This window comes from Abramis brama, assembly GCF_963993115.1.
Source record: "Abramis brama genome assembly, chromosome: 2".
Lineage (NCBI taxonomy): Eukaryota > Metazoa > Chordata > Actinopteri > Cypriniformes > Leuciscidae > Abramis > Abramis brama.
This window is the reverse complement of record NC_139964.1, coordinates 45,515,262-45,537,514: the sequence shown is the minus strand read 5'-3', so window position 1 is coordinate 45,537,514 and position 22,253 is coordinate 45,515,262. Positions and strand designations below refer to the sequence as shown.

The 22,253-nt window shown below is 38.1% G+C and overlaps 2 protein-coding genes across 2 annotated transcripts in view; one reads left to right on the top strand and one right to left on the bottom strand.

The window, feature by feature from the left end:
* pwp2h (PWP2 small subunit processome component) overlaps positions 1–10,418 on the bottom strand; it is a 29,063-nt gene extending 18,645 nt beyond the window's left edge. Inside the window, exons 1-11 of the mRNA XM_084106840.1 lie at positions 10,266–10,418; positions 9,944–10,056; positions 9,714–9,808; positions 5,927–6,026; positions 5,686–5,829; positions 5,276–5,411; positions 4,166–4,428; positions 3,377–3,520; positions 2,616–2,686; positions 2,390–2,526; positions 2,168–2,316 (exon numbers count right to left, since the gene is read on the bottom strand). Coding sequence (XP_083962966.1) covers positions 2,168–2,316; positions 2,390–2,526; positions 2,616–2,686; positions 3,377–3,520; positions 4,166–4,428; positions 5,276–5,411; positions 5,686–5,829; positions 5,927–6,026; positions 9,714–9,808; positions 9,944–10,056; positions 10,266–10,283 — 1,370 coding nt within the window. The 5' untranslated portion in view covers positions 10,284–10,418. The remainder of the gene's footprint in view (positions 1–2,167; positions 2,317–2,389; positions 2,527–2,615; positions 2,687–3,376; positions 3,521–4,165; positions 4,429–5,275; positions 5,412–5,685; positions 5,830–5,926; positions 6,027–9,713; positions 9,809–9,943; positions 10,057–10,265) is intronic.
* A 3,660-nt stretch (positions 10,419–14,078) lies between these two features.
* On the top strand, positions 14,079–16,389 carry LOC311074364 (thymosin beta-11). The gene is made up of 3 exons (XM_084100914.1): positions 14,079–14,234; positions 15,182–15,294; positions 15,513–16,389. Exons 2-3 carry the CDS (start codon positions 15,195–15,197, stop codon positions 15,542–15,544), a joined length of 132 nt encoding a protein of 43 aa, XP_083957040.1. The 5' UTR covers positions 14,079–14,234; positions 15,182–15,194; the 3' UTR covers positions 15,545–16,389.
* The last annotated feature ends 5,864 nt before the right edge of the window (positions 16,390–22,253 follow it).

The window sequence follows — 22,253 nt, the reverse complement described above, 5'->3', positions numbered from 1 at the left end:
ATTAACATTAAAGGGATAGTTCCTGCAAAAATGAAAATTGTCATCATTTACTCTCAAGTTGTTTAAAACCCAAATACGTTTCTCTCTTTAGTTGAAAATAAAAGTTATTTTGAAGAATGTGTAACCAAACAGTTGCTGGTCACCACTGACTTCCATAGTATATTTTTTCCTACTTTGGAAGTCAATAGGGACAAGCAGCCGTTTGGTTACACACATTCTTTAAAATATCTTCTTTTGTGTTCAGCACAAGAAAGAAATTAATACAGGTTTGGAACAACATTAGAGTGAGTAATGACAATTTTCATATTTTGGGTGAACTATCCCTTTAAAGGGTTAAGCACGAGAGCACGACGTGCTTTTTGGGCCAATACATCTCATACTCATAATTTGTATTATTATTTTTTTTTTTTTTTTTTACGGCCCATAAAATGTGTACATCGGCGGCCCATTCGTTTTGTTTTGTTTTGCTTAATTGGCGGCGCTGGGTTTGTGCCGGTGTAATGCATTGGTCAAAAAAAGTCAGCGTTAGTTTTTTTCTGACAGACCAGCCCATGAAACACGTAGATCAGCGGCCCATTGGTTCTTTTCTTGATTGACACTGGGCTGGCCCAATCACAACTTTAAACGAGTGAGCGAGCGTGCAGCAGTGTCAGTGTGTATCTGTCAAAATAGTCAGCGAGGTGGAGGAAATAGTGTGAAAAAATAGAAACAGGCCCTTAAAGCAGACACTATAAACTGTCAAAATATATGTTTTCTGACCTTCATCAGCTCCTGTGGCAGATGATGATAGTGAGGAGGATCAGGAGAGAGATGAGAAAGTGTAGAGCCTGCGGTAAGCAGAACTACTTTCAAAACACTTAGGCCATGTCATGAGTGTAGGAACCCATAACCCAGTTACAGATTATTTCCACATCTGCATAGTTGACGATTACCGCAATTCACTAGAAATTTAATGAGGCGTTTGTAAACCATGTTTTCCGCCAAAATAAAAGCTTGATGCAGTTTGCGTCAAAATAAAATATCATGTGCTTATCTCTTTCAAGTATAGAAATTGGTACAAAACTAATTACGAGTTTCCTTTATTTTAACTATTATTATGTAGTGTAATGTAAATAGACACTGTAACTAAAAGAGGTTTCAATTTTTCTTTGTTTAATTTGCACACTGAATATGGGTTGAAGCTTTTAATTTTGAACTCTCAAAGTGCACCAGATTGATGAATTTAACATTAAAATGCACATAATTTTCTTACAGGGGGAGGGGGGGGCATGCCCCCAAACCCCCCTAGAAGGACAGAGGTCTTTCTGGGCCGGCAGAGGCAATTACCAAGTAGTCTATGAAGGAGTGAGACAGCTCTCAGATTTCATCAAAAATATCTTAATTTGTGTTCCGAATATGAACGAAAGTCTTACAGGGTTTGAACAACATCAGGGTGAGTAATTACTGACAGAATTCATTTTTGGGTGAACTAACCCTTTAAGGACAAGCGGCAGGATGTTTACTATTAGGTAATTGTCACTTTAAGACCGGCACGCGATGCCTCTAATATACACACACTAGATTTTCTCTCAAATGTTTGCTTTCACTTTAGACATAACCAACTCGGTTTATGTAAACCTTGTGTGTATTTGACAATATTAGCGCAATTAAGACTCGAAAGATAACAGTCCAGTAACCAGGCACTGTTTGACAGGCTTTTAGTGCCTGTGCAATTCGGGTTTATGCGGTCAGAAAAGCGCATGTTAGAACAGCGCATCAGCACGCAAATTAAATGTTTAACCAGCAAGGCTTTAAAGCACATGCAAATAATGAACTTTTGTGAATTGCAGTGTCCCGTACCTCTGCATTAACATGTGATGTGAATGTATGTCACGTACAGTTGAGCATATGTTGAGACGGAAGCGCCAGAACTGCAACTGACAGAATGCACTGTAGCATGATACTACGATATTTCTTCAAAAGCAGATCGGAGACATTTTAATTGTCCACGATCAAAAATCGTGATATCACACACCCCTAGGAGCTATGGTCATTTAATGGCTTTCCTGAGGTAAATGTAATGTTATGTGACATAATTTATAAGCTGTTTATTGACTTCTTTCTGCAGTTGAAACACTGAGTGATTACAGGAGACATGATACATTTCACAAAATGAACAACATGATACCTGTGCAGGTCAAATGCTCTGACAGTGCCATCTAGTGAGGCGCTGACCACCACAAAGCCACTGGAAGTGAAGGCAACATTGGTGACACTGCTGGAGTGTTCAGTGAACGTCACAAAACAGAGGCCACTGCTGGTGTTCCACACTTTTACCTGGAAAGTAGCATTTAACTTAATCTCTCACTTATTTATACTCTCAATAAAAACCTAGCATTAGAAGACTCACCTTCCCATCATCCCCTCCAGTAACAAGATACTGACCATCAGGTGAATAAGCCAAAGAGTTCATGTTGTTGAAGTGTCCTTGCTGTTTGAAAACATAGGACTCACTCTGCCATTCCCAAACCAGCAGCTGGCCCAGACCTTTAACATAGAACAGACGCAAGAAATTATAGCAAAGGATAGCACACTGTTGTGCTCTTAAGAAAAATACCTGGTTGTAAGAATAATACCTGAACAACCAAAGCCAATCCAGTCGCCAGTGGGGTTCATAGCAATGGCAGAAATCCTCTGATCTGAAATACTAGATGTGAATTCAATAAACAATTCAATAAACGGCATGGAATAAAATAACAGCAAAGTAGTCACAAACAATAGTGGTTGAGACTGAAGATAGATGAAAATCGAAATCCAAGACACACTGGAGGTTGAAGCTGGGTTAAAATGCAGAGACCTTCATTTAGGCAATTTTTATATAAAGATTCTTAAAACCTCAAGATCTTTTACTTTAAACGAAATACAGCTTTCTATTAAGATGTCCTCGTAAGGCTCCACACAATAACATTATGTGAACAGTTAAGTCCGATTCACAAAAAATGGCTCTTATGAAATTGTCTTTTTAAAGAACCACAAAAAAAAAAAAAAAACGTAACTCTTCAAAAAAAGCTGCGACACATACCATGTAAGATTTACTTCAATCGTAATTCACACAGAAGTTTTTTTGTTTGTGCTGATTATTTTGTTGTTAAATAAACAGCATATTAACTGCACAGTTTGGGCTCTGTTACAATATTCTTGTAACATACCAAGTTAGAAGGTTCCCTGAATAATTTACAACATTAGCTGAAATATCATTGTTTTTCTAAATCTAAGTAAAAAGGGCATCATAACTGAAATATGCCCAAAATACAATTCAAATCGAGAGCTCAACCGCAATTGCATCATCCCAACTGGAAATATAATTTGACAAATATTCACTTGAAATATGGCAAACCTGAGTGAGTGAATGAGGTCAAATTCTGGCATCTCATGCAGGTGGAAAGCTCCAGATGCGAAGCCGGTCACAAGAATGTGTGTTTTCTTGTGGAAAGCAGCCGCTGTCAAATTGTTGAAATCCCCTTCCTTGTTAAAATAGTGTCTGTTTAAATGCAATATTAGAAACACATCTTTGCATGTTATTATACACACATGAGAGCTTTTTCCATGCTCTACAGTTTAAAGGTCTGTTCAGACCAACACAAATGTTCAACATGAAAATCCAGCCCAGTTTTCGCATGTAATTTGTCTGTTCAAATACTCTTTGACAGTAGTGGTGCTTACGGAAGCACAGAAACAGCGGTACACAAGGAAAGCGGTTTGTTATGCTCATCAAGATGCTAAAATACACCAGTTCATTTTTCCCCCCTTTTTATAAATTCTTATGTTTGGTCATAATTGCCTTTGTGTGTTCATTGTTCAAAATATTGCAGAATACAAATACGAATCACATATACTAATTAACATATAACGTCATCTAGCAACATTAAGCAACTTTTTGAGCAGGCTTTAACTACTTTACATTGCAAGTAGTTGGCAATTGTGATTAAAACACCTCTTTGTAAAAAATCATGCAAATCGTTTGTTTTAGTTTTAAAAGGTGCATTAACTGCCGTTCACTCAAATTAAAATGATTTTTGCACCTTATTTTTGCATAACATTCGTCTTGGTGTGAACAGGCCTTAAGAACTGACCAAAAGATTGAAGAGATAAGGATAGTTTGGGAGAGAAAAACTGACAAACTCACTTGCTCCTCAGTGAATAGTGAACGTTTTTGATGCCTTCCACCTCTTTGGGTGTTTCTGCGCTTCCTTTAATCACATCATCCTCGCCTACAATTTCCACAATATCATCATCATCATCATCTTTTTCCTCTCCTACTTCATCTCTGCATTTTTTCTCCTCCTGCATCTTCTTTCTCTCAGAGTATTTTGGTCCCTTCCGTAAGCCCTCGAGCTCAGTGTCACTTTCCCATACACACAAAGTGCCCTCCTGGCTCACTGTGTACATCTGTAAAAACAAGTGAAAAGCAGCTTAAAGGTGCCACATTTAAGCACAGGTATGTCATTAGAGCACAGCTAAAACAAAGTAATTTCAGTGTTCCTTTCAAACTCAGTCACTCATAACACTACACGAAAGCTTTCAAAGACTAGGTTTGTTATAAACTGAAGTTTTGAATATTATAGATAATGAAAGAGAAATCCTCTCACATGCAATTCCATATTGAGACAGATCAAGTCCTATTAAAAGAGTTAGCAAATGAGCTGATTAACTGAACAAGATATACTACACTGAAAAATGTGGTGCAGAAACTATTTTCACTTAATTGTTAGTTAAATTTCACAAATAATTACAAAGAAACACCAAGTCACCATCATCTAATTAAATGTGAAACTTTGTAGTTGAATAACTGAAATAGTATTTTCTTGTAAAACACGCTTTCCTGTTTCCAACTTTCCAAAAAAATATTTTTTACAGTGTACACCAGGGTTTCTTGTGTGGGTCAGGTCAATTGAGGGTGGTTATGATGTGTAGCTTAAAAAATTAAAAAGTATTACTTTGAAAGACACTGACATTACATGACATTTTCTGAAAAGAGAAATGTTTAAAACAAAAATTTGGTTAAAATGGAACCACTTCCCAAACCAACTGGTAGGTTCTGATTGGGAAGAGTCTAGTTTTGTAGTACTGCAATGTTGCAGAACTGCAAGAAAAAAATGCAATGAATTGAATTCATGTTTAATATACAACAATACGTTGCAAAATACTCTTGACCCGATAAAATCGTAAAGAAAGGGCTGCTAGTTGATTTACCCATGTGCTACACAAATGCAGCAGACACTTTTTACAAACTTACATCCAAGCTGTCCTTCTCAAAGAAACAGCCCACTATGATGTCCTTATGACCCCCAAGCGAGTAGTAGATGAGATTCGCCCATCTTTCTGCTCCAAAGATCCAAGTGGTCATGTCCTTGCTACCAACAGCAAAGCACCTAGTTATCAGAGAAGGAGAGTGAGAGTGTAACTGGTTACATAGTGGTAAAATACAGTCCAAGAATTGTTTGCAGTGTGTTATATTACTAAACACATTACTAAATACCGTGGGAAACCAGTATGTAAAAATGGACAAACACAAAACATGTGATTTATATTTGATATCGCACTGAAATAAAAGAAAAAGTATAAATCGCACTATAACAAAATGACTGCTGTGAGGCGGCATTCATACATCAAAGGAAAGAATATAGAAAAAAATATTATACGCACTTGGAATCATCCGTCCAGTCGATACAAGTCGTCTCATCAAATGGTCCATAATAACTCTTTTCTAATGCAAATGCATTAAACTCTCTGTTTTTTCCAGGCGCATCATACATTAGAGCCACATTTTTCTTTGTTATTACAAATTTCCTAAAAAAAATTCAAGGAACATGAAATAAGAGCTACTCATGCATAAAGTCATATTGTGTAGATAAAAAGCACTGTGTGCAGGTGTGTAATAGCTGACCTTCCATCAGGGGAGAAGGACACACTGTGAACAGGATTATGGAAGTGATGATGGTAAAGTACTGCCCGAGTGACCAAACTGACCAGTATGGCTGCTCCATCTGAAACACATTCATCAAACGGTGTTAAACTCAAAACTTTCTTAGCATAAAAAATAACCAACAAACTGTAATGCCACATTTTTCCAACTTAGACATTGGAGTCCAAAAGTACGCTTGTTCTATGGTTCCAAAGCTAAATATTAGAAATCATTTCATTATTTCTTAGTATTTGGTACACCTCCCTTTTTCTTGAAAGGGTTAGTTCACCCTAAAATGAAAATTATGTCAGTAATTACTCACCCTCATGACGTTTCAAACCCGTAAGACCTTGGTTCGTCTTCGGAACACAAATGAAGATTTGATGAAATCTGAAAGCTTTCTGTCCCTCCATTGACAGCAACGTCATTGCAACTTTCAAGGTCCAGAAAGATGGTAAAGATATAGTTAAAATAGTCCATGTGACTACAGATGATCAACTTTTTGTGCACAAAAAAAAACACTAAAATAATGACTTTATTCAACAATCTCTTCTCTTCCACATCATTCTCCTATGCTGTTGACGTAGTGTAAACAGTGCAGCGTTTCTGGGTTCTACGTCAGAACGTCGGCTTATTATTGGCCAGCTCCTCCGTCAGCAACACACACATGACCAGCGTCGGCCAATAGTGAGCCGACGTTCTAACGTAGAACCCAGAAGCGCTGCACTGTTTACACTACGTCAACAGCATAGGAGAATGATGTGGAAGAGAAGAGATTGTTGAATAATGTCGTTATTTTGGGGGGGTTTTGCACACAAAAAGTATTCTCGTCGCTTCATAATATTAAGGTTGAACCACTGCAATTACGTGGACTATTTTAACAATGTTTTAACTACCTTTCTGGGACTTGAATGGCTGCTCTGTCAAGTCTTCGTCAGTGGTTAGGAACCTGGGTGTGCTCTCTGATACCAATCTTTCATTTGAAAGCCACGTTTCTAGCATCTGTAAAATCGCATTCTTCCATCTTAAAAATATATCTAAATGACGACATATGCTTTCAATGAAAAATTCGGAACGGTTCATGCGTTCATGACCTCATGGCTAGATTATTGTAATGCTCTACTGGGTGGTTGCCCTGCACGCATAATAAAGTCCAGTTGGTCCAAAATGCAGCAGCTAGAGTTCTCACTAGAACCAGAAAGTATAACCATATCAGCCCCGTTCTGTCAACACTGCATTGGCTCCCTATTAAACATCGTATACATTTTTAAAAATTGCTGATTACTTACAAAGCACTAAATGGTTTAGCTCCGCAGTACTTGAGCGAGCTCATAATGCATTATAGTCGTTCACGTCTACTGGGATCTCAAAATTCTGGCCAGTTGATAATACCTAGAATATCGAAATCAGCTGCAGGCGGTAGATCCTTCTATTTAGCACCTAAACTTTGGAACAGTCTTCCTAACATTGTCCGGGAGGCAGACACACTCTGTCAGTGTAAATCTAGACTAAAAACACATCTCTTTTACCTGGCATTCATATAGAACATTATACATTTCTATTATGCAAATCAGTTAAATGATTATTAGGCTACATAGATTAGGTCAGCCGGAATCAGGGACACTTCCTATAACACCTGTTGTACTCGTTACATCATAAGAAGAATGGCATCTATGCTAATGTTAGTCTTTCTGTTTATTCCGAGGTTTACTGAAGTCAGCCGGATCCAGGCCGTATCCAGATCAGATGGTGGACCTGCGCCTGGGCCCATCCACAACGCATCCCTGAAGTACCAGCCTCATCAGCCCTGTGAAGGCCTCATCGACACGACAGCCATCGGCAATGATCCTCAACAAACTCGTCTCCATACCGGCGTGATGACTCCCGATCTTCAACCAGATGGAACTGGATAATATTCTGAATGTTCCGATCCAATCTGACTTCTGACCTGTAATGCTGCCTGGATCATCATACACTGTTCGCTCGTTGGTCAGAGGAGAACTGGCCCCCTGACTGAGCCTGGGTTCTCCCAAGGTTTTTTCTCCATTCTGTCACCTTGATGGAGTTTTGGTTCCTTGCCACTGTTGCCTTGGCTTTTGGCTTGGTTAGTTGGGGACATTTAATATTCAACAATATTATTGATCTGCCTTACTTAAGGTGGACGATGACGCAACTTTCTTCTAAAAAACAAACTTTGTTGTATTATTTTCATGTTATCACTGTGAAGCTGCTTTGATACAATCAGTATTGTAAAAAGCACTATATAAATAAAGGTGACTTGACTTGAAAGTTGCAATGACATTGCTGTCAAAGCTCTCAAATTTCATCAAAAATATCTTCATTTGTGTTCCGAAGATGAACGAAGATTTTACGGGTTTGGAACGACATGAGGGTGAGGAATTAATGACAATTTTCATTTTTTGATGAACTAACCCTTTAAGTAGGGGTGGGGGAAAAAATCGATACAGCATAGTATCGCGATATTTTCTGTGGCAATACTGTATCGATACACGGGCGCCAAGTATCGAACTTTTATTATTTAAATTACACATGAGAATTTAACTTTGGTAGTAGAATGCTAAAAATCAATTGCTCATTCAGTCCACTAGATGGTGCTGTTTGTTTTCTGGTGAGGTCAGCGGGGTGACTGTTGGGTTGACTGTCAGCATGCAGGAGGACGTAGATCAAATAAACATGGCAGCATAAGAGAAATCAAGTCTTCTCGACGGCTGGAGACATCGTCACAGCACAAAGGAGCACTCTAATATGCCTGGTTTATACTCGACACGTCCGCACGAGCGCGAAGGTGCGCACGGCAAAAATTACGTCATCGCGGTGTGGGCGGTCGCGCGCGTTGGGTGCGCAAGGGCCCATTTCGCCTGGTGGTGTGCACGGCAGATTTTGTAACAACGCGCGCGCGGCGCCGCATCCGAAGATGAACGACTTCGAGCCGAATCTGGCCGAGCTCGAACTTCTCACCACACCGGCACCCAGTTTGCACGTCTAAATTAGTTGCTTACATTTAAAAAATGAGCATTCAATAGCATAAAAAGTATTTTTAATGAACATAATGGTCCATGTTTAATAAAAATGTTCATGAAACTTAATGAAATGTTTAGTGAAATTAGAAAATATGTAAGAGATCGTTAATTTAGTTATGTTGTATACACATTCTCATATCCATATATTTTGTTTTATTGTCACAAGTAATAATCTCGGGGTTTACACGATTATTTTTGTAGTGTGGTATTGGTGGTGGTGTACTAAAAGAAGTTGGAAAAAGGTAATAAATTGCAATATATTGCAGAATATCGCAATATGTTTAAAATCGCAATAATATCGTATCGTATCGTGGTGCCTCTGGTGATTCCCACCCCTACCTTTAAGTAGCATATACTTGAGCCGGCATGAACGCCACAAGTTTGTGTTAAAACCTGATGATCCATGTTATTCAGCATGATCTGAAAATGTTACGAAGACCTTGTGCTTCTTTGGAAGCAAGGAAATCTGGGAGATAACATGGTCAATGTCAAAATTTTGCTAACTTGATTATTGACACAGAATAGGTGCAGCATCATCAATATTACATTTTATTAGCATTTTATGTTAAACAATTTCTTTGTTTCATAACCTTTACTCTCATTTCTCAGGATCAAATTTGATTTTGGATTATTTTCAAAAAGGACTTTTTTGAACAAGTTTTGAACACAGTCATGTTCATGACATGACAGAAAAAAATACGCATGGAGAATGGTGGACTTTCCAATACCTTCATCTACAAGTATGGCAAGATTCCCATCTGGAGAGACTCCAAAACAGGTGATGTTCTTTGTGGTGGACACTGGTAAGGTTTCTGATCGGTTACTGAAGAAATACGAAAAATAACATTCCTCAGCTGAAATCAGCATAACTTTTGCTTGTAAATGAGAGTGTTTTCAACTCACTTAGACTGGGCTATGAAATCAGTTTGTTTCAACGTTATGAAATAGAAATACTCACTTTTTCATATCAAAAACGGAGATGCGGTTCCCGACAGGACTGATGACAGAATTCCCATCTTTAGAGAAAGACAGGTTCCCGTGGCGATAAAATGCCCCTAATAAGTTGGAAAACTAGAAGGAAATGCAAACAAGTTCAGTCCAAACGTTCTCTTTCAGGCATGCACATAATAAAAACAATTAATTGTCGCTTTTATTTATTTATATTATGAAATATTTATCAACAATCGTAAACCGGCAGGCAAGAATATAAAAAAAAATAAGGAAAAGTAATACAATTATTCACAAGAAGAACATCAAGAATAAAATAGCGTCTGTCATACCTTGTATGCAAACTTCATGTTTTTTTAGATATTACGTTATGGATGAACCATTAAGCATCAAAAACCCATCATTCTACACGTGAGAACCTCTAAATACATGAACGCACATGTGTTCAAGATCACTTCTTCTTCGTCTTCTTCTTCTTCTGTCTTTTATTGGCAACCGCACTAAACAGTGCATTACTGCCATCATCAGGTAGCTTGGTTCAGAAACATTTTCCTATTCCTCTTAACACTTTCTAACCATCCCCACTAGCCTACAAGAATGTCTAATAGGAAGAGAATTGGCACTCTCTGCTTACTTCCGGTTTCTGGACTGGCTGCAGTAACACGTCTCTGTCCATGCGGGGGCGCTCGCAGGCGAGTGCAGAATGAATGGAGGTCTATGGCGAAAAACCCTCAAAATCCACTTTTCTCAGGATATAATTTTTTGTCTAGTAATTTGAATGTTGTATTCGAAAGGAGATGCAAAGAAATTACACATTGCTGGGTGTTAGATTTTTTAGAGTCACTTATTTGGTTTAAAAAGTCTTTTAAAATGTCAATGACGTCAGAATGCTGACGTCATTAGCAGAATGCTAGTGTGTTATGGGCAACAACAACTCAACCTGTAAGAAATCGAAAAGAAATAAGTACTCGTTCATTCAACTTTCGACCTATAACACATGTTGAACTTGCAAAACCTACAATAAAATCTGAGATTTCTCAACGGCAATCGGGTGAAAGAGACACATTTAGCTGTATAGCCCCATAGACTCCCATTCAGTCTGCACTCGCCCGCGATCACCTCCAGTGGAATTCTAATGGAACTGCAACCAAGATCGATACAATGGGGTTAATAGGAAGTGGCAAGGCTCTCCGTAGACGGGCTCTGATATAGACCATAGACTACCCTTTTACAGCCCACGTGATCAAATAGTTGCGCGCGCATTTTGGCAACGGAAGTGGTGTTTTTCCCCACTGGCTCTAACGTGTTGGCACCTCCGAAAGTTTATCAAAACGGTTTCCCAGCATCAAAATGTCTGGTTGTTGCGTTTACGGTTGCATTAATCGATATTCCACCAAGGGGCTTAAGTTTTATAGGATTCCGACAGGATCACGGCCGTTTCAGAATAGTGGCTGCAGGCGATTAAACGTGTTGATTGGAGCGAGGACATAATAAAAAATGCTCGCGTCTGTTGTTTAATCCGCTCGCGGAGAGCCCGTCTACGGAGAGCCTTGGCACTCCCTATTCAGCCCCATTGTATTGATTTTGGTTGCAGTTCCATTAGAATTCCACTGGAGGTGATCGCGAGCGAGTGCAGACTGAATGGGAGTCAATGGGGCTAGACGGCTAAATGTGTCTCTTTCACCCGATTGCCGTTGAGAAATCTCAGATTTTATTGTAGGTTTTGCAAGTTCAACATGGGTTATAGGTCGAAAGTTGAATGAACGAGTACTTATTTCTTTTCGATTTCTTACAGGTTGAGTTGTTGTTGCCCATAACACGCTAGCATTCTGCTAATGACGTCAGCATTCTGACGTCATTGACATTTTAAAAGACTTTTTAAACCAAATAAGTGACTCTAAAAAATCTAACACCCAGCAATGTGTAATTTCTTTGCATCTCCTTTCGAATACAACATTCAAATTACTAGACAAAAAATTATATCCTGAGAAAAGTGGATTTTGTGGGTTTTTCGCCATAGACCTCCATTCATTCTGCACTCGCTCGCGAGCGCCCCCGCATGGATAGAGACGTGTTACTGCAACCAATCCAGAACCCGGAAGTAAGCAGAGAGTGCCAATTCTCTTCCTATTAGACATTCTCTGCCTATACTGTCTATGAGCTTGACACGCTGCTGATTCTCGCCATACTTCCGTTGCCAATATGCGCGCGCATACGTCATCGTTGTGTACAAACAGTAAAAGGGTCTATATATATTTATATATAAAAAAACACCCACTGGCGTTCAGCTCCTCCAGTTTCCACCCCTTTAACATCCAATAATTCACTATTGTTTTTGTTTTTTTTCAGATATTCTTTCCTTTACCCACGGTATATTTTCATCTTATCTGCACCCTCTACCTCTCTTATATATACATTTCTCCTACATTCTTTTAATTAATCCTGTGTTATTCAGAAACTGAAACAACACCTTTACCGTACTATTATCTAGAGTCTAATATATTCTTTAATGTTAACTCTTTTCCTTCATTCTTCCATATTTCTTCTCTTAGCACTTATCTTTCTTCATCATAATCCTTACAATTTATAATTACGTTCAACAGTTTCACTCTGTCCACATTTCTCACACATTCCCGTTGGATGTTTAGATATTAGATGTAATGTTGTATTCAAACCTATATGTCCCATATCTTGTAATTATATTTTCGTCCCTCCTATTTCCCCCACTCTTTCTACCTTTTCCCAATTTATTTTGTATTAAATGGCTCCCTTTAGTCTCATTATCCCAATACTGTTGCCACTTTTTAATCACTTTCTCTTTTATTACTGATTTTATTTCTCTTACACTATGTGGTAATTCAATTTCTACCATTTCGTCATCTAGTGCTTGCTTGGCTAATTTATCTGCTTCTTCATTCCCTTTTATTCCCACATGGGCTGGAACCCACATAAACTGTACTTCTATCATACCTTGTTTTAATTCAAAGAGATTTTGAAGGATTTCCATTACTATGTCTGGCCTTGATTCTTACATTTGGTTATCAATACTGACTATTGCTGAAAATGAATCTGAACATATAACCGCATTTTGTATTTCTATTTCCTTAATTAGTTGTAGGCTACTGCTAGCAGAATAGCCATCAGTTCACCTGTATAACAGTTGATCGCTTATTCTAGCTTTTTTCTTTATCTGTAACTTTGGAACATTGACTGCCACTCCTACTCTCCCCCCTTTTTTGCATCTGTGTATATCTGTATATTATTTCCGTACTTAAGCCCTAAATATTCCTTTGTTCTCATTACTTACATCTCACTACTTCCGTCTTTTTGTCTTATCTTCAGTAAAGTTAAATCTACTATTGGCTGAGGAAGAATCCATAAAGGATAATGTGGGTACACCACTCTTGGTACACATCTATATTTGCCTATCCCCATCTCCTTAATATCTCCTTCAGCAACCCATCCAAAACTCTTTTGTTTATTCATTCCTTGTTCCCAACATATTCCTAGTATATTCTTTGTTGGATGTACTTCATCCTGACTCTTAATATTTGTCCAATATATTGCCCTTAACTGTTGTCTTCTAATATCAAACGGCATTTCATTTATCTCTACTTGCACTGCTCCAATAGGTTTAAAGATCACTTCCGGATCATTACCAAAATAAAAGCCCCCTACACTAACACATAAAAGTACCCCAAAGATTATTGCGAAAGTATACAATTAAAAAGATTGTGCCAAGGTACAAACGGTGGGGGGTTGGGGGAGACGTAATTTATATTGCATATGGGATATATTTCACAGTAAATGTGTTTTAATTGATCATTTGTAGATATTTTTTTCATTATTTTTCTTTCCTTTAAAAAAAAAGAAAGAAAAAAAAGACGTAAGCTAATCAAACTAAACTCTTGAGCAAAATCAATTAAATTGTATGTTCTTGCATAAAATGAAATGTAACAGTCTAACATGTCCACCAGGTGGCGTCTTAGCACGTTGCTAAAATAATCTTAAATATAAAATAAAAGAAACAAACAAATAATACAAAGATGTATTGATCTCTTTGTCATAAAAAGACAGTTTGTGAGTATCTGCGATTAAAACCAACCATTTAGATGGATAATGTTACATTCCTATTAGCTACCTGGCCTGAACCCTGTTCTGTTCTCCACTAGAACTGAGAACTGACGTCAGCTTTTGATTAGCATATCTCCCTCTATATATTTCATGCTTGCGCATTGGCGCGCCACAGTAACTGCAACGTTATTCAGCTAAATACTTCTAACTCCAACCCGTCTACCAAGGTATGTATTTTAGATCTAATGTTACGCATATAAAATAATTATATTGGCACCATGTTAACTATTGGTAAAAACGCAAACCGTTATATGAGTAGCGTATGTTTATTGGACGTGTGAAATCTGTCCTTTTTCAAATAATTTCTGAAAACATATATGTCTTTGTATTTGAAGACGTGCTGTGTTCAAAGCATCTTTATAACATTCTAAATAGTAGCTATTAACAAATACGCAAATGTTGATTTAAAGTCGATAGCCTAACACTAGGCGATCAAGGCGGTTAACCTATTTTCCTTTGTTAAGCCTCTTTGTGAGGCAAATGCATTAATAAGAATGTCTCGTGTCAGTTGGCACATTTGCTCCCTTGTATCAAAGGCAGTAATGTGTTATAACGTGTGATTGGTGAACAGGGCGTTAAAAGAAACGGCAGCAATGTGTGCTGGCTGATAAAGCGGCACAGGGCGGTGTTTTTTCCTGAATGCAATCACGTTCTGTGAAATCCAGTCGAAATGATCTGTGTGACCATGCTCACGAAAGAAACCGAGCTGAATGAGCAAAAATCTGTCAGATTTTTACTGACGCAAAAAAAAAAAAAAAAAAAGTAGAAAAAAAGTAGAAAAAGAAAAGATATGCAAAACGGTCCGCTGTCGTATTGAATCATCATATTTGCGCCTCTCTTGTAATCTCAGCGTGGGAACTGCTATTGTTATGTAAATATTCATTTTTGCTGTCTCAGACGCCATTCAAAAAGGGTGCGGTTTTGTTCAGTGCTGTGTGGCACTGTCATGAACATTAACGGGATGTGATGCAAATCGCCTCCAAATGAACAATAGATTGCAAGACCTTCATTGCCTCGGTGTTTTAGCGAAGCAACCCTCGCTCTCTCCTAATGAGTGCTTTTGCAGACAAGAAAGCGAGACAAAAAAAAAAAAAATTCTCTTTTGTTCCTTAAGCATACAACCAATCATGTCTGACAAACCAAACCTGGAAGAGGTCACCAGCTTCGACAAAACCAAGCTGAAGAAGACTGAGACGCAGGAGAAAAACCCACTGCCATCTAAAGAAAGTAAGAATTTCAACACAAAATTGTCCTTTTTTTGACATCAAGGCATTACATAACTATAGTAAGCTGTGCTTGGAAATGTCTATATCTGTGTCCTTAGGTTATAATTAGTTAATCTTCACACAGAATGTTATCAAATGAGATTTAGAAGCACAAATTGAGTGCAAATGTTGGCAAAGAGGAGGTGAATATAAATGTGACCCTTCCTTCTTTGTCCACAGCCATTGAACAGGAGAAGCAGGCGGCCTCGTGAAGACACAAGCTGCCATCATGCACTGTGCACACTCCCTTCCCTGCATTGCCTTCTTTTCATTCACTTCTTTTAGCAGTATAACTTTGTAACCAAAATGTAAAAAAAAAATTAAAAAAATTCTAAAGCTGCATCAGTTTCGGATGGGATGAGCCGACCCTCTAGCAACACCTAGATGCGTCTGGAACACCTCCCTTGTCCATTCCAGCGTTGGGAAGAAAAGAGAAAGCCTCTACTTACAGGAGCATGTGGCATGGATTCATCTGGTGCCCATGGTGGGCTATTTTGCATTGGTTTCAACTATGCCATAGGACAGGGGGGCGTGGCCTAGTGGATATCCCCAAATATTCATCATCCAAATGAGGCGTGGCTTTTTGTTGACAAGTGACCAGCTCACAAAGTTATGGCATTGTATTTTTTATTTCAAATTATAGGATAAACTGCACAATCTTGGATTTTTATGTTGGTAATGATTAACACCTTTTTGTTAGTGCTGCTTCAGTGAAATGCTTTTTTATTGCTAAGAAATAGGAGGAGAAAAAAGCAAATTCAGTCTAGATGTGAAAACACTTCTAAGGACCGGGTGTTGTATTTGAATTGATTGTGCCCTTTTTATCGATGTGGTTTTGGGGTTGCTTTGTTTTGCACCCTGTCTTGGTTGTCTTATTGTATGGCGGTTATCATTGTTCAAAATGTAAATTCAATGTGAATGCTTTCAGCTGTAGATCAAATTTCTTTCTTGGGTTTTGTAAAAAGAACAAAACTCAGCAACCATGTTATATTGCCACAAACCATTTATCGATAATGGAACATTGAAACTGTTGTAATAAAAAAATTTGTTATCAGGATTTTTTTGTGTTCAGTCTTTATTGTCATTTCCCCATATGCAAGATCTGAAAATAGATAAAGTTCAGTTATAACGCTAACATTTTAATGTTTAAATATGCAGTCTCCACCCTTAGTACACTGACCATCCAATTAGCTCGTGACCATGATCTGTTCTGGTAGGGATTTCTGAAGCGTGCCTCCTGCACCATGGATTAGTGTTTTCCTCTGCAACCTAATTACAATGGCATGGTGACACAGATTCCATATCAATGTTTATAAAGCAAGTCTCAGTCTCAGGTTTAAAAAAGTTTTAGAAGTAAAAAAATATATATATAATAGATATCAGTGGAGGAGGCCAAGGGAAAATCCAAAGTGAAACTATTTTAAATGGAGCTTACCATTTCACTTTGCTTCTATCTGACAATGAATAATCCCAATCAGCTTTTGTTAATCCACACCATCATTTATTATCATCATTACCCTCTAAACTCTCAGCCAATTTTGACGGTTTTAACTGCATATTGCATGTGATTAAAGAGGACAGTTAAAATGGCCACAACTTCCTTGATCTCATTGGTTGGTGATTTTCTCTACTGTAGAACAGTGTTTGGCACACTTAACATCAGGATTTTAGCATGTGTCCTTGTAAGTGGATTGGTGTTAAGTCATTTACACTTAATACTGTATTAATCTCTTGGGAATGCCATTGGTTGGACTTGGAAGCGAGGGGCTACAGAAGATTATTTGTGTTCATTTCATGTCACAGTGACATCACAAGCAGATAGATTAATAAAAGGTCTGCAAGTCTCCCTCACTCTCATCCATTCTCTCCAAGATCTTAATCAAAAATGAAAACAGCTTTGTGGTACCTATTAGATCTTTCTAGCCAATAAGTTATATATCATGTTATATTGGAGGTTAAAAAAGTATTCATGTCCTGGTGAAGACAAGAAATGCCAAAGGTGGCTGCTTAAATAAAGTGCAAATTCAGGCATACCACAGAATCTGTTAATAGCTGTCTGGGCAGAGTATATTAATAGCTTGGTCCTCAGGGCTTCTGTTATATAACTTTACCTAGTAAATTCATTGAATAGACTTCTCTGTTGAACAAGGCCATGGGCTTTGTTTTAGGAGCTGCTTTTTGGCCTTGGCCTGCTTTTAAATAATCTATATTGTTAAAAGCGCTATACATGTATAAATGAAGGTGACTTGACTGTAATTGGGTCAGTATTTCTGCAATTTATTTATAAAGTGCAAAAGTCTTATTATAGGGGAATTGATTTTTTTATGATAACTTCGAAACTTCGATAACTTTAAAGACAGACCTACTGTTAGCTCGGAGGTTGATAATTGATGGTTTGCTTAAGAATATTGCTAATATTGCTATGCTAAAAAAATATTTGTTGTCATTTGACCAGCGCTAGTTGTGTCACTTCACTGCCATTCATAAATCCTCTCCCATTACCTCATGGGATAGTAAAATGTCCAAAAGTAAAAAAGTAGTAAGTCATCCGACCACTGTTTTATGAATACTGAATTTAGAAATGCTACTCTGTTCACATACCTTTTTTGCCTACTATATATAGGGCAGTTTGCAATAAACATAAAATATGTATTTTCTAAATACATAATCAACATCTTTAAATCAATAGTTTTAAATGTATCCATTGTTTTTTATTTGATTATAAATCATGTGCAATGCTGAGATTACAGTTCTTTCCCTCATTAAAGCTGTTAATTACAGTCTTGTACCTTTGTCTTTTTGTCCGTTTTTCAAATACTTTTTTGCTTCAAATCAAAGTTTATAATGTTGTTATTCACCTCATAGCTGGTTGGTTTGCTTCATGACTTGTAACTCTTGTAACAAAGACTTTCTAAAAATCCTTATGGGAAAAATACTTCTCGGACCAAGGCTGCTGAAAAAGCAGTCTTACAGAAGAATAATACTGTACTGTAAAGAGCCAAAGTGAATGTTATGAAATGTATGATTACATGAGCACTTTCCAGGAGAGCAACTTAAAATGTAAATATCTGAATATCATTCATTGAGACCTAGTAGTCTGTTGATAATGAATACAGTATCAAGCCACCTCTCTCCCAACTGTCTGCCTTAATGTTACTGACATCTGTTAAGGCACAACCTCAAAGCTGCCCCACTGTGTGACCTCAGCAGAAAGCTACAGTCTGGCTGGCCCATTGATCGTTCCGGTATTTCTCGACTTAAGCCAATGGGAGGCCATTTAGCTTTTCACAAGCCGTTGCACATAGAATTGTGGTTCAGTGATCTTTCATGTCTCAGTGTTTGGCTCAGACAGACAAATGAAGTTGAGCCTTTGGGATGCTGGCTACTAAAAAAGAGTGCATTGGAGAGGGACCTCAGATGGGATTGTTTTAACCCTTAAGATTGCATATCATTTTAAATTAGCAGATTTAACAGTTGCATGGTAGACTAAAAATAAAGTGTAGGTGGAAAATAGATAAATAATTCTTATTAATTAAAATAAGGTCAATAACAAAAGTGTCAAGTCAAATTTATTTAAATCTTTTCACACTACACATTGTTACAAAGCAGCTTTACAGAAAGTCAAAGTTTTGAATATACAAAGTTTTTAATATAATATAGTATATTTAGTGTTATATATTTAGTGATATAGTTTCTATATAATATAATAATTATTGGCAAAACTTTAGTTTTGGGTCAGATTTGACTCACTATTAACTAGTTGCTTATTAGCATGCGTATTAGGATGTTGGCTGTTTATTAGTACTTAAAAAGCTCATACTAATGCCTTATTCTTCATGGCCAATTATTAATTATGTGACTTAATGTGTGACTTAATTATTATAGTAATATAGTAACATAATTTCTCAGTGTTTATAATTTGCCTTATAGTCGCATTTAGCAGATTGGACACACTTATAATTCGTGATAATATATAAAGATGGGTGATAATATAGTTAGAATTAGCAACAACAACAAAAAAAAAAAATCATAGTATAAAGTATATCGCTTTACGTGAATGTACTGTATGTAACAAGCAGCGGTTAATTTGGCTACATAATGTATCTTCAGCAGCCATGACATTATAGTAACAATTATATCACTGCTACTTTCCAAACATTCCATCTGTTGATCAAAGTGGTTTACTATAAGATAAATAACTCCACTACTGTTTCCACAGCAACCTGACTTACACGAGAAAGTATCAGTGTTGTAGACACTTTCAAAGTATTAAAGACATTTTCATAAGTCTGTATATGTTTTGTATCACTTTGCATTTTCTCTGTATATAAAAATTCAAGGCAACGAAATCATCTCAAATATAAAATATAATATAGTCTCCCAACCATATTCTATTTAACTGCCTGCTATTGTGTAATATTGTGAGTGTCTTAACAATGGTTACAATTTTCAAGATTGCAAAGCGCCATGCTTGGAAACAGCAAGACACCAATAGAGTGCATGGTAGTTGGAGGCATGTTTAAATATTCCATATTTGCAATATTCCATGTCCAATTAGATATTTCAATGACCATCATCAGGTCCTGAAGCAAACTGCAATGTTCTTTTACACAAATAATTAAATTAATAGACTAATGTGACAATTGAATTGCTATGTTGCATAACCTCACTCAATATAATTCCTGTGGTGTCTTTTGTTCTGCTTGCTGTAGCCTCCCTTTTGAGCAAGAGACACCCCCTAAAATATGTGCAATAACGACCACAACCACAGCCAAGATGCTTTGCTCAATCATTGGCCTACACAGTAAGTATATTGGTGTACTACTCATGTGTGTTTTATCTGTACACTGTCAGGAAAAAAAATCTGTAGAGAAACGGATCATGTCCTAGCAAAAAAGGACCAGTAACTGTTCCCTTATGTTTATGGATATTTCCTTCAACCCTAAAAAGCAATACAATCCAATGCATAAGTCAAAATACAGGTTAAACACTTGTGAAATATCAATATAGAAAATTCCTTCATATAAACTGTTACATGTATGATCTGTGTTTCCCCCCTTCATTGTGTTTTTGGTTCAGTCCTGTGACCTAGTGTTCCATGATTGTTCTAATTAGTCATGTCTATTACCTGTGCATTGTCAATCACCTCATTAGTTATCTTGTTAGACCCTGTGTATTTATACCTTGTGTTCTCCTTCAGTCTTTGTCTGTTATCCTCAATGTAAGTGTTTGGGGTTTCCCCTGAGAGTTTGGTTATTAAATGTTTTTTCTACGTATTCCTCGTCTCCATGAGCTTTGTCCTTCACGTGACGTGACAGAATAACGGACCTAACAGTGATTTTTTTTTTTTGGGCTGTGTTTTTTCCTTTATCTTTCTGTTTTTTCCCCCCTATGGCTCTACCCGCCATCCGGCTTCTCTGTCTGGAGCAGGGAGACCGCCCGCTGGAAGAACACACTTGTGACTTTATCCAGCTTGCGTGTCAGACACACTATCCAGACCGCTCGTTCTGTGTATTTTATCACACCAGCCTGAGTGAGCGGTCCAAGGCACGCATTTCAGCGGGCGGTCCGAAGGAGGATTTCGCCGCATTTGTGGAGTGGGTGCTGGTGAACAATTCACCATTCACCATTGGCCCTGCTGAGGATGACATCACCACTAGCCCCACTCCATCACTGCCAGAGACCAGCCATCCACCTCCAGCAAGTGATGCGATGGAGAAGTTGCACGTGCCCACCGCAGACCGTGGAGACCAGCCTGCCGCAATAGACGAGCCTGTACCGAGGATAAGGACAGAGAGGGTCATCGTCACAGAGCCCGGACCACAAACGGAGTCTGAACAGGTTTGTGAGCCTGCAACATTGTGCGTCGCATAGGGAGTGCTTGTGGAGCTCGAGGGCTGGGAGGAGAGCCCCGCCCACACCACTACTGCTGTGGATGAGATGTCAGTGGCCTCTGGGATATATTATGAGGAACTGAAGGTCATTTTTGAGGAGAGCCTCATAGACTGGTTTGGCAAGGTAATTCCTGTTTCCCCTGTATCTCCAGAGTTCCCAGTATCTCCAGCACCAACTGTATCTCCAGTGTCCCTTGTCACCAAAATTAACGTTAAAGAGGTTTGTGAACTCGGAAGTACCATGTCAGGCACTGTAATTTGCTCTGGCCCCCCTTCCTGTTTGCAGGAGTGATGAGATACTTAGTAGACTGTGCTCACTCAACGGCTGGCTGTCTGCAAAATAATATAAAATTCATAGACAATTGGAAAAGTTTTTGGGGCAGACCTGACCTGATCGCACTTAAATCGAGATGGCTTATCGTGATTTTAAAATCGCAAAGGCTGCGATAATTTTTTTTTAATGCGCAGCTTGTCATTGATGTACGGCTCTGTAAACGTTGCTCCATCTGAAAGCACTGTGAGTTTGAGTCACATATAACGTGCATTTGAAAAAAACAACACGCGTCAAACATCTTTCCAAAACATGAGAAGCATTTATGAACCTCTTGTCCAACAACAGACAACATTTAATAACATGCATTTACTCCATACTCACTTCATAACGACAGTTGAGCATCCTTCTGTGAGATGATGTCCCTTCTTACACAGAATAAGGCAGTCGTGTATTTATAAGTCATGTTTAATCAAAGCGTTTCAATCTTCTGTTTATTCAGCTACAGTGATAGGGATTTCCTGGAATGATGCGCATTATTGTACTTCTGCGGAGGGGCATATTTATCGTGTTTGTATGAGAGCACCCTCTGGCGTTCAAATGGGGCAGTATTTACTACCAATCAGCCGCACTCCACTGACAAGCTGCGCATAAAATAATCGCAGCCTTTGCCAAATCGCGTGTGGTTTTATTGCGATTAATTGTTCAGCCCTAGTATTCATCCTTCCTGGGATGGTGCTGCTCTTCTCTCTAGTA

What these genes read in the sequence shown, in the direction of transcription:
- LOC311074364 (XM_084100914.1), top strand. Translation starts at nt 15,195, where the DNA reads ATGTCTGACAAACCAAACCTGGAAGAGGTCACCAGCTTCGACAAAACC. An exon ending in CCCACTGCCATCTAAAGAAA is followed by an intron (nt 15,295 to 15,512) that starts GTAAGAATTTCA and finishes CTTTGTCCACAG; the next exon opens with CCATTGAACAGGAGAAGCAG.